The sequence below is a fragment of the Stegodyphus dumicola genome, chromosome 4 (assembly GCF_044657685.1).
Source record: "Stegodyphus dumicola isolate Sdum_Otavi_A_Nest chromosome 4, ASM4465768v1".
Taxonomy (NCBI): Eukaryota; Metazoa; Arthropoda; class Arachnida; order Araneae; family Eresidae; genus Stegodyphus; species Stegodyphus dumicola.
The window spans coordinates 19,212,903-19,225,780 of record NC_140771.1 but is presented as its reverse complement, the minus strand read 5'-3'; the positions used below and the strand labels follow the sequence as shown (position 1 = coordinate 19,225,780).

Below are 12,878 nucleotides of genomic sequence, written 5' to 3'. Positions count from 1 at the left end.
TGACTATTGTGAATTACTCCCGGATAAGTTAAGTTGGTTGTGGAATCTATCAAACGGCGATTCTTAAGATCGACAAGCAAAGAAAATTTTTGAAAAACGTCAGCGCCACTAATAGGACTTGAAACAGTAGGACTTGAAATGAATGGCCATTGGATGTTGCGGCGCAATCCTAAATCAACAGATATCAGGCGTTCACCAAAAATTTGAATAGGAGTTCCATTTTCTACATAAAGTTATAGCTTGGTAAGGCCCTTTTGTTCGTGAAAATGTGGTGGAACGACAGAAACATCAGTCCCGGTGTCTACAAGAAACCTTAAGCCCGAATTCTTTTCGACACAGTGGGTGGCATTTGTTTGCCTTGTTTCCAAATTTGTGTTGGTAAAAACAAATAGCCGTGTTACGAATACCCGGCTTTCATAACGTTTCCTCAGTGGGCTACGACGTGTATTTCGACCACGGGATGTGGAGCGGTTGCGCTGAAAAGGTTCAGCTTGGATGGCTACTAACTGAGCAACCTGTTTGGACAAATCATCAATTTGAGCCTGTAACGCCACAGTACCTGGACCAGGAACCTGCACTGCGTGTATTTGCGCTGGAATGGCCAACTTGTGAATTTTATCAGCGATTTCGGGAAGATTTTTAAGTGGCTCCCTACTGGCCGCTAAAATGGTTTGCATGTTAGATGGGAGTCTATGTATCCATAATGTTTTAAGAATGTTATCCGTTAGCTTACCGGTGGCTAAGTCTGACATTTTAGACAGCAATTGAGAAGGCCTCCTATCACCCAATCGTAAATCGTGCAACAACTGCTTGATTCTGTCTATGATTCTTCACAAACAGAAATTAATATTTTTTAAAGATTTGTATTTGTCCGTCGCCGGTGAATTCAAAATTATTTCACGAGCTGATTGCAGTACCTCTGATTCTAACACGGAGATCGCTGTATAAAATTGAGTTTCGTCGGCAGTAATGTGACTTAACTGCGCATCCAATTGAATGAACCATAACGATGGGTCTCGGCGACAAAAAGGTGATGGCTTAACTGCCACTCGCGCCAATTGTGAAGCAGCATCGTTGTCGACCACTTTATATCAATCAAATACGCACAATAATAATATGTATAGAAAAATGTTTGTTATATGTTTATAGTGACACAGTTTCTTGGTACTTGAAATCAGAGAAATTGACGGCTCAAATGCTGTAGACGATACATATGTATAACCACTGAAACTATGACAGAAATATGTTGACTCACCGGAATGCGGCACAACGCTTTAAATGACAGGTGAAATGTTACTTGCATCTCATCACACTGGATAACTTACTGCTGCTCAGAATTTTGACATATGAACTCCATATTCGTGCAACATTGAAGGTTGCTATTCGTAATAAGTATGTGTTACCAATTATGATAGTACAATTTTTTTGAGACAGATCATTAAATAATTATAACAATTGAATAGAATAAATATTATTTTGTTCTTTGTTGCTATGGGTTACCAGACTGGCAGCGTTGAGTTGTAGTAGGCAAGTTGCTACATATCTATTTATCTATAATGTATATTAAACTTTTAATTGTTTAAAACCTGCACTTTTTAAAAACACTTATAACACCTTTTGAACTAATTCTAGATCATCGTAAGTCTGATTTTTCCGCCGACACAGATGCATTTCCGAATCCAAGGATAGTGTAGTTAGGTAGTGACTATTCTTAATATATTTTTGAGTATTTTATGGCAGATTCAACATTTTATTATAATTTGCATTATTTTCTTATTACGAATATATTCTATACATTATATTACTGAAATTTTTTATTGTGGGGGGGGGCGCCAAAAAGGTATTTTGCCCCGGGCGCCAGTCATGCTTGCTACGCCACTGTTCGCGACTGAATTACGGAGAAGAAAATATAATATTGTTATATGCTGAACATTCACCATTAGTACATGGTGAATGTCGACATTGACCGGTTTAAGTCAGAAATAAGAGTATTTGGAAAATATTTCGGACATACACTAAGAGACTATGTGAATGTTGACATTCACCGGTGAAAGTTGACATTCTCCAGATTTCGGTGTTTCACCGTAACATATATAAACAGTAATGAAATTTTTTTCAGCTAGGGTGAAATCTCTATTATTGAAATATTACTTAAAACCACTTGTAAAAGGACAGTAAATAAACACAAAGCTTCCAAAGTTTATTTTTAACGGACGGTAACTAGATTTTAATTTGATGAAATGAAACTTTATACCATGCATTTTAAAAATTATTTCACTGATACGTGTGATAACTTTTAATTATTATTTAAAAATGAAACGAAATATCCAGCACAGAAGCTGCATTCAGTATTAGTAAGTAATTGAAGTTATGAAGATATTGGAAGTAATAAAAAAGAATGATGATGTAAATTGAATTACAGTATGTGATATAATTCAGAGGAATAATCCGAATTTCTTTTTCTCGAGAATAGCTTTGTAAAAATATGGTGCAGTGAAAAACTTGCTTAATTTTTTATACAAAATATTTGAATGCACTCAAAAACACCACTCGAAAGATCTCTAACCTTATTAAAAAATGCATTCTAACAGACGTAGATCGCGTAGTTTCGAGAGAAATAGGTTTTGTTTCGTTTATTTAAGTATGGCAGAGCACGTAAGAACTATCTGCCTATTAAAATGGGGAAGGACTGTCTGCCTAGGGAAAGGGATGTCTTCGTGAACGACTTTACTAAGGGAAATAATTTCATAAATTAAGGATGCCTTAGTGGGAGACCTTTTAAGGGAAGCAAAAAGTATATAAATTATATGTATATTTATATCCACTTTGTTACTCGGCTCAGTGATTTCAGTTTCTTTATTCTTATATGTTTGTAAATTGTCCACTTTTTACTTTAAAAAGGATTAAATTATGCTGTTCTTATCTTCCGGTTAAGGAAAGTAAATCTGTATGCAATATTTTTAGAATTATCAACAATTTAAACGTTGTTTAATTGCCGCTAAGCCTAATAATTTTTGCCATGTCGGCCACTGCTTATTTACATTTGAAACATCAGAATAGTAGATTTGTTGCCAATCTAGAGAAAGTAAGCTTCGCAACAACAAAGATAACGCCTTTATTTATTATTGCGAATTAAATCACGCTTAATCCTTTATGGAATTTTTTTGAGGAAATAAGTGTTTCAGATTTACTTCGTAATTTTTAATATAGATATTTTGAGTTTTTATGTATTTTTGCCCTCCCGCGAAGTGAGAACTGAATTAATTGAACGAGAAATACTCAATCGTCTGTGAAAAACTGTTTCTTTTTTGTTTTATTTGCTTAATTTCTTTTATACATCATTCTAGCTTTATTATAGTATTTGAATAGAACATGTGGCAACGATTAGATAATTTTGTTCTTTAAATGATATAAATTTTGTGCATTATGAGTTATAATATGAACGAAATATAATACTGTTAAGTGAATCTAGCGCCAGAGTCTCGCTATGGTAAACAAATACTAGAGTGAATTTTAAAGAATGCATTTATTCTATTGTGATTTATGCGCTGTCGGCGAAGTAGATTTAATTCAATCCAATAAGTTTAAATGAAATGCAAGAAAAAATGCATATAATTTAATATTCCGTACAAGGAAGTCATGTGGTGTACACATCAGATTTTTTTAAATAGTATGTAGAAGACAGAAATATCAATCTAGCTGAATAAACTACTAAAGGAGCTATTTATAAATCCTCGCATTTTAGTTTTCCTTAATTTGTCTGGATTTTTTCTTTTTAAAATCAGAATTACAAACATTTTTAATTTTGCCAATTCAAGTTTATTTCAGTTAGTTCTTAAACACAATCAAATCAAAATAAATTGTATTGTGTGCTGAATAATTTCATTTAAAATATGATCCAGCTGAAAAAGAAAAAAAAAAAAAAAAAAAAAAAAAAAATTGGCTAGCAGAAGTCTGACTTAGCAGAAATTCTTCGTCTTTCCTCTTTCTGTTCAGAAGTGTCCAAGCTGGCCACTCCTTCCTTTCTTACCTCCATGTTTTAAAGCTCATCTCGCTTTTTAAAGTATGCACGTGCTCTAAATTTACTGGACTGCGCGTATCTAAAGTTACAGAAAAAGAATTTTGCGGATATTTTGTTTTGAGATGAATTTCGTGATGGTGCGCTTTAGATGTCCCCACCACACCTTTTTTTTTTTTTTTTTTTTTTTTTTTTTTTTTTCTGCTTGAATATGGGAAAGTTTAGAAAGAATAATACTTATACGGCGGGATTTAAATTAATCATTATTGAGTGTGTTGAAGAGAATGGAACCAGAGCTGCTTAAGTGATAAATTAGTAAGAGACTGGAGAAAATCCAAACAGTTGCTACAAGAAACCAATATAAATAAGCGAGCATTCAGAGAACCAAAGCACGGAATTTTCCCAATGATAGAAAATGAACTTCTTTCTTTACGTTTGTGTATTACAAAAGGATGGATGTGGAGTTTCGTGTGAAATGCTGCAAAGAATAGCAAATGAAGTTGCAATAAAGCAAAATGTTCCAAAAGAAAAGTTGAAAGCTAGTCATGGGTGGTTAAGCAAATTTATGCAGCGGAACGACTTGGCAATCGGAAGAAGAATAAGTGTTTACCAGAAACTGCCACCGTAAAATTGTACTTTTTCAGAAGTATGTTATCCGAATTTGTCAAAAAATGAAATATCTCCCATCCGGAATTGAAAATGCTGATCAAACGTCATCCAATTTTGATATGCCACACAACACAGGAGAAGCAGAAGAAGAAGGTTCTTTAAGTATTTCAGTGTGGGCAAGTAGATATGAAAAAATGCGCTGTACTGTAATGCTTGGTATTAGAACAGATGGAAGTAAGTTACCTCCATTTGTTATTTTTGAAAGCAAAAGTGTTCCTAAAGGTGTTAAATTTGCGGCCGGAATCCATGTGGGATTTCAAGAAAAGTGTTGGATGGATAAAAGATTGGGTTTGCAGTGTTTTTGGAACAAAAGGTCTGTGCTAAAAAAAAAAAAAAAAAAAAAAAAAAAAAAAAAAAAAAAAACCAGCCGTGCTGGTATTCGATAGCTTCCTAGGACATCTTGTTGATGATGTGCATAAGGAACTTTCAGAAGGCAAAACAGTCATGTTATGCTGTCATAATTTCTGGAGGACTCACATCGATTCCTCAACGTTGGACGTATCGATTTGTTAACCATTTACAGACAATGTAAAATGAGTAACCATTGAATATATTGGGGTTTGATAACCGTTTAAAAAAAATGTAAAACGAGTACATGGAGACTAGATGGCCAATGGGAACAAAGAAAAAACTCCCAGTGGAAAAGTAAGTCGTCGACCATTTTTGGAACTAATGTGTAATTAGATATTACAAAGCTGGACTTCAATATAATTTCCAAAGTTTTAAGAAGACAGTTATCTCCAACAGTTTTAAGAATTCTCTAAGTTTTAAGAAGACAGACTATCTTTGGACGGAAACGAAAATGAAATTTTATGGAATGATGGGGATTCTTCAGACACCGACTCATATTACAACAGCGATACTAATATTTGATTATGAATTATGTTATTAATTATTAATTATGTTATTAGAATTTTTGTCAAAATTTTCACAAAGATTACTTGTGAATTTACGTCTATAAAAATATTACCATAAAAAGAAAAATGCCTGCTTTTTTCTGTACAACTGACGAAAAGACTATTTAATAAACAACACATAATGTAGAACAATTTGGTAAGTTACTAATTTTATTATAATGTATTTTTTATACCAGTAATGTTTTAGCATTAGAGTGTACGATATCGTATAGCAGATTTCCTCGCATAGTAGTCGCACCCAGACTTTCACGATGAAAAATTGGCGAAAAAAAAGTGAGACTATTAAACGATATTCAGCTGATCAGAATTTCTTAGAAAAAAGAAAGATGTAGTCAGGAACAGCTTGAGCTATTCAGTTTCTATTTATTATGTCAGCTGTATCTAGCTCAAATAGCATGAGACCCGAACGCGCGATGTAAAAGCAGCTGACGGCCTGTAATTTTTTTTTTTCTTTATGATATAGGTTCGTCACTTTTATCTTGTTAAATGTAATGTTATGGAACCTAGTGAATTACTAAGCTAATAATCGCTTAAGTCCAAGAACAGAAACGTAAACTCAAGAAGGATTAATTACCCTTTATTTACTCAAAATAAAGATTTAACAGTTGGTCCCTTTCTCAGGGCGTACAGCAAAGCCTCCACTTGGGCTTAAAATATAAAATATAAGAACTAAATAATGAGTTACTAAAGAGAGTTAGCAGAAGCTAACACAATTCTAAATTAGTTGGCCCGTATTAACTTAGCCAGCGAAGCTATTAAAAGGCACGTAATACGGCCGAGCGTAGTCATAGTTTAGATAGGACGTAGCCCAAAAGGCAAAATCGTGCTATTCAAGAATCCTAACTCTCTCTCGTGAACTCAGAGGAACTTAAATACTTTCTACTTATCATTTTCATTTAATGCGATTCTAAGAACTCATTCTGGTAAGGAATTGTAGGGCTGAAGCTAGAAGAGATAGAAAAGTGGTATAAACGTAAAATAACTGTTATAAAATTAAAGTACACCTTGCAATGAAATGAGTGTGTGTTTTATATATATATATGTTTTGTACCAACTTTTGTCCGGAATAAATAGATTGGTGAAGAATCATAGATGTAGTCGTAGCTTAAATTATCAGACGATAAGTTTAAAAACAGGATCCTTTTATTATATTTCAGGAGAAAATAGCAGTTACGAAAATTAAGATCTCCGGAGTAAATAAAAAAGAATTACTAATAACTTTTTGTATGAAGTTTACTGCATCGTTACATTAAAGAAAAGCCTCCGATATTCCTTTGCGAGTCCTTTTATAGCCTCTGGAAAGGCGGAGCTTCCAAGAAATGACGTCAGCCTCGTCAGCCAATCCAGTTCGCTTTAAATATTTCCAGAACATTCTAAAACTGTACGTGTAGAAAAAGCGGGAAAAACAACTTGACTACGGGGCTGTGGATTTAATTCCACGTACTTTCAAATAAGAGACCGTCGCCATTAAAAATGAAAAGAACATACAATTAGAATTTTAAGTGTATTCTTGACTATGGAATTTTATTATTACATAAATGAAGATAATAATAATTTATTTACTAAAGAAATATTGATTATATTATCTCCTAATATAAATTTAGCAGAAGCATCAAAGCAGAAGGAACCCCTATGTAGGAATTTTAATTCGGAAAATTGTGCTTCAAAGTAACTTGAATGTAAATTATTAAAAATGTTTTACGGGGACTTGAATTTAAATCATGAATAACACAATTTCAAACTTTAAAAAAGAAATTAAATTAAAAGCAAGTAATTATCGCTATTAATCGGAAAGTAGTTGACTTTTCAAGGGAAACAAACCAACTCCCGTTCAAGGAACAATAATTAATAAATGCGAAGGTGTTTCTTCTTTTTCTCAAGTAAGAATGATGATGCCAAACTGGCAAATTAAGTTAGGCCAAAATTGTAGTTCCGTGAAGTGATGGTATTTAGAACCAAAGTAGAGTACCAAAGAACTCATTCTTAATGAAGCATTTTCGCTAATACAAGAATCTTTATAAATTTTGAGTGAAAAGCGATTTATGTAATAAAATTTACAAAATACTTGAGTAAATGTCCCCCGACACCTTCGCTTTTATGCATATTAATTCAAAACTATTTGTATAAAATTAAACAGTAGTAATCTTAATTGGAATTATAAAATATAACTCAAAGTAATTGAAATAAACTTTAGAAAATTAAGAAACATAACAATGCCATCTTTGCAAAAACTAATCAAATAATAAAAATTGAAGTATATATAATAAGAAAAAATGTGAAATGTACGTGAAGATATAAAAGGTCAGAAAATGCATTAATTACGTTCTTTCTAGTGGGATGTCGGTAAAGTGTTTTCTTCTATGTCTTACTCAGAAGGGGTGTGTGTCCGAAATTCCGTTATCGGCAGCGGGATACTTTGAATTATTTCAGGCGGTAAAACTTGTGAGAAGTAATTGATGAGACGTGGGAGGGACTAGGAATGCTTGAGGGACGTTTGTTGAGGAGTTCTTATGTGAGTGAAAACGTCTGTTAAAATTTTGAATATACTAACTAGTGAATGAAAATTAATTAATTTCTGGCTAATTGTCGTGTCGGAATGAGGAAGAAAATTAGAAAAGGAAAAAAAGTAATTTTCACTGTCAATGAGCTATTTGACAGACTAAAGATTATGAAATAGGCTCATTTTTTTAGTAACAGCATAAGAAAAGTCTGAAAACAATTAGCTTTTTACATTATATACAATTTTGTAATTACACTATGTACAAATCCAGATTTAAGATCATTCAACATTATATAAATGAAGTATATATATGTAATAAGTGCACTTTCGGCGGAAGATGAAAACAATTCACGTTTAGTCATGGCCGAAAAAACTGCTGCGTAGATGAATGGACATTATGGCGTAATTGTTGATCGAATGAAATTTTTAGAAGCACGACCAGCTTAATAGTTAAATATCATTAATTATCGAATGACGAATTTTTTAATACATACTAGGTTGTGCTAAACGCGCTCCATATTTTTAACTATGCAATTACATTTTAATTTAGCGAATAGCTAGCAGAGGCTGAGAGACAAGCTGTCGGCACGTAGGAGAAGAAGCGAAAGAAAGAGACTGCGCAGTTATTAGCTATTTAAATACAAGATAGGCGCAAAAAGTGCAGCTTATCTTTGATTGGTTAATTTTGGGTTTTAGTTCCATTTTTCAGGCAGCGTTATGTAATTTAGAATGATCTCGAATTTGGGAGGAAGGCTGAACTTCGGGGGACAGCACCAAATCTGGAATGTTAATTTTTGTGGTCGCCAATTACTCTTAAAGCAGCTATCGTATTTTGTTATATCTTACGTAAATGCGGGTAAAAGGACTGAAATAAATGGATTTTGTTATGGAATGTGTTATATCAAATGGTGTTTTGAACTGGTACAGAAGAATATTGAGTGGGAGATAAAAGCGATCTGCTGGCGTGAACTGCCAATCCCCGATGGGTTTATAGGTAATATGCATCGTTTAGAGCTCGTCGACATGCGGCGAGGGGCATGTAGGTATCTGTAGGGCTACAGACGGAAACGGAACAGCTGTTCGAAGGAGGTGCACGGGAATCGCTCATTTTAGTAGCTGTTTAATAGCCTCTTTTTAGCAGCTATCAGTTTTAGCCTCAGTCACATAGATAAAATTCATTCTGCAAGAGATATCTCTTGGTTACGCTTCAAAATTCAAACATATTGACAGCTAAATGTTAACTTTTAAAACTGCTAATTTGTTCAAATGATTCTAATATATTGAATATTAACCACTAAATAACTTACTCAGATTACAAAGAAACAAATTTTACGGAAACTTTCCAAATTTCAGGAGAAGACTTTCGAAGTGGGGCAAAACGGGAAACCCTTTTCCTTTTATTCATTAAGTTTTTCTTTGACACATACAAAAAAAAAAAAAAAATACATACTGTTACGAATTTGGTATTTAAAAAAGCTAATGTTAGTTCAATTATAAATTAAATGGTTTTATTTCTCGCGCAGTGCAGCGCGTGACGAATATTAAAAAAAAGCTAAGCCGGAAAAATTAAAAATACAAGAGCGCGTGCGTTAAATAAATAAATATCTCTTTTTGATTTCGAGAAAGTGCTGGAAAATTCTAGCGCGTGATTTTAAAATCTTATAAAAGGAGGAAAACATCTCAGTTTGGAGGAGTTGCTTAGTTTGTTGTTGTTCAGAAAAATGCCGTTGTTGATTATAGCGAATTCGCGGATTAGCGTTCTTTAGCTGTTTTGAATTACGTTCTATTGTACATTTAAGTTATATTGTACATTAAGTTCTATTGTACATTTAAGTACATTAAGTTCTATTGTACATTTACTGTGAGATATTGTGATACTGCATGATAATTTGAGAAAATTTAAGCATTTCTGTTGTGATAATAATAAATTTTTGTTCATTTTTCATCGGACTTGTGCATTCATTTCATAACGAACCCGTACGCACACAACAATACACTTATAAACTTCTTTATTTCTTACTACAGTTTGAGACTTGACGACATTTTGAATCTGATAAACCTTACTTCATCACGGATCATAGATGCTCATCTGTCAATAGCGTTCGTTTCTCAGACTTATTAATTTTCAACTAAAAAAATTGTTGTCTTATAAATGGACTCCTAAATAAAACGGTCATTCTTATTGCAAAAATTCCTAATTAACGGTATTTGTCTAATCATATCTGTATCTTCAAATCCTTGAAGAAGATTTGTATCGCAATGGTAACTGAATTCATTTGTAGATTTTCTAGTGAGTTATTCACGCCCATTTAAATGACAACGAAAATAATGTAAAACTGCTACAAGTCATTAGAATTAGTGCATCTTTCTTCAAATTCTTGTCGAAATAATGCTGTTTTTCTTGCTTATTTTTGAGTTTTTTCGTTTGAAAAAACAGAGCAGAATTTAAGATGTACGAATTGTATGAAATATTTTTATTCAAGTTTTGTCATCCGCAAGTGCAATTTAACTTTAAAAAGTTTAATACACGCATATATGTCTATGATAAATTTATTCCTTCCTTGCAGCTCTTTATTGAAAATATTTAAATTCTGCGGGAAGTCAAAATGAAATGCTTAATGTATTGTCCTTATATCATTACATGGAGGTCGCCAACGGTTTTATAAATTAATAATTATTTTTATTAATAATTATCTTTTCGTGTTGTACAGATATTAGGATATTTTGGAAGCAGGAGAAATGGAAAATGAGCAATGCCCTCGCCGAGACTCGAACCACGTACCTCTCAAATACGCACCGAGTGTGCTGACCATTACACCACGAAGGCATGCTAAGAAGGCGGGAGAAATACCTTATATACTCCCCCTTTTAAAGGGCGACTGGGGATTAGGGGACCCAGTCGCCAAATCCTCGTGGTGAAGAATCACCATTCACCAACGTTTTTTTAGTTCGGGCGCCACTGTAGAGACATTAGGATATTTTAGAAGTAGGAGGGATGGTAAATGAGAAATATCCTTTCCAGGATTCGAACCAAGGACCTCTCGAATTCGCGCCGAGTGTGCTGACTATTACCCCACGAAGACATGCTAAGAATGCGGGAGAAATACCTTACAGTGTTACGAAAATTTTGATTTCATTTATTAAATGAAAAAAAAATGTTTTAATACAGCGCCTCGAAAAAACTATCTTACCTCGTTATACTAAATAATTTCTCTACATTTATTTTGAATTTGAAGCAATGCAACAAATTCGATAATGCAAAGTTTGACCGCAGATAAAATTTACTGTTTCAGTTATTGTTTCAATAATCTTATCCATCTGATCTAATTAAAATGTATTCACGGGTGCATACAATTGCTTGAGGCGCCCAGTGTTTAACCACAGTACTACGTACAGATATGTACTTTTTCACCAGTTAAGTAGCTTCAACTTTTTATAGCACTATGTACTTTTTTACCATCTTCTGCGTTCTCAATGAATATTTTTGTGAAAATGAGACATTTTCTCGGAACAAAATAGCAAAACTGTTTCGCAATTTGAAGATTAATGAAGCTTGAAAAATAAATTATCACCAATCAACTTCGTTAATTTTCTAGCATTTAAAAACATCTCAGCAAACAACGCTTAAAAACCCGCTGAGGTGATCAACCATTCTTTTGTGCCCTTCAATTTGCTCACGACAGTGGCGTAGCAAGCATGACTGGCGCCCGGGGCAAAATACCTTTTTGGCGCCCCCCTCCACAATAAAAAATTTCAGTAATATAATGTATAGAATATATTCGTAATAAGAAAATAATGCAAATTATAATAAAATGTTGAATCTGCCATAAAATACTCAAAAATATATTAAGAATAGTCACTACCTAACTACACTATCCTTGGATTCGGAAATGCATCTGTGTCGGCGGAAAAATCAGACTTACGATGATCTAGAATTAGTTCAAAAGGTGTTATAAGTGTTTTTAAAAAGTGCAGGTTTTAAACAATTAAAAGTTTAATATACATTATAGATAAATAGATATGTAGCAACTTGCCTACTACAACTCAACGCTGCCAGTCTGGTAACCCATAGCAACAAAGAACAAAATAATATTTATTCTATTCAATTGTTATAATTATTTAATGATCTGTCTCAAAAAAATTGTACTATCATAATTGGTAACACATACTTATTACGAATAGCAACCTTCAATGTTGCACGAATATGGAGTTCATATGTCAAAATTCTGAGCAGCAGTAAGTTATCCAGTGTGATGAGATGCAAGTAACATTTCACCTGTCATTTAAAGCGTTGTGCCGCATTCCGGTGAGTCAACATATTTCTGTCATAGTTTCAGTGGTTATACATATGTATCGTCTACAGCATTTGAGCCGTCAATTTCTCTGATTTCAAGTACCAAGAAACTGTGTCACTATAAACATATAACAAACATTTTTCTATACATATTATTATTGTGCGTATTTGATTGATATAAAGTGGTCGACAACGATGCTGCTTCACAATTGGCGCGAGTGGCAGTTAAGCCATCACCTTTTTGTCGCCGAGACCCATCGTTATGGTTCATTCAATTGGATGCGCAGTTAAGTCACATTACTGCCGACGAAACTCAATTTTATACAGCGATCTCCGTGTTAGAATCAGAGGTACTGCAATCAGCTCGTGAAATAATTTTGAATTCACCGGCGACGGACAAATACAAATCTTTAAAAAATATTAATTTCTGTTTGTGAAGAATCATAGACAGAATCAAGCAGTTGTTGCACGATTTACGAT

The 12,878-nt window shown here is 33.5% G+C and overlaps 1 protein-coding gene across 1 annotated transcript in view; it reads left to right on the top strand.

The window, feature by feature from the left end:
* Positions 1 to 10,822, top strand: part of LOC146997486 (uncharacterized) — a 29,740-nt gene extending 18,918 nt beyond the window's left edge. Inside the window, exon 3 of the mRNA XM_085814308.1 lies at positions 10,816 to 10,822. Coding sequence (XP_085670434.1) covers positions 10,816 to 10,822 — 7 coding nt within the window. The remainder of the gene's footprint in view (positions 1 to 10,815) is intronic.
* Positions 10,823 to 12,878: the final 2,056 nt, after the last annotated feature.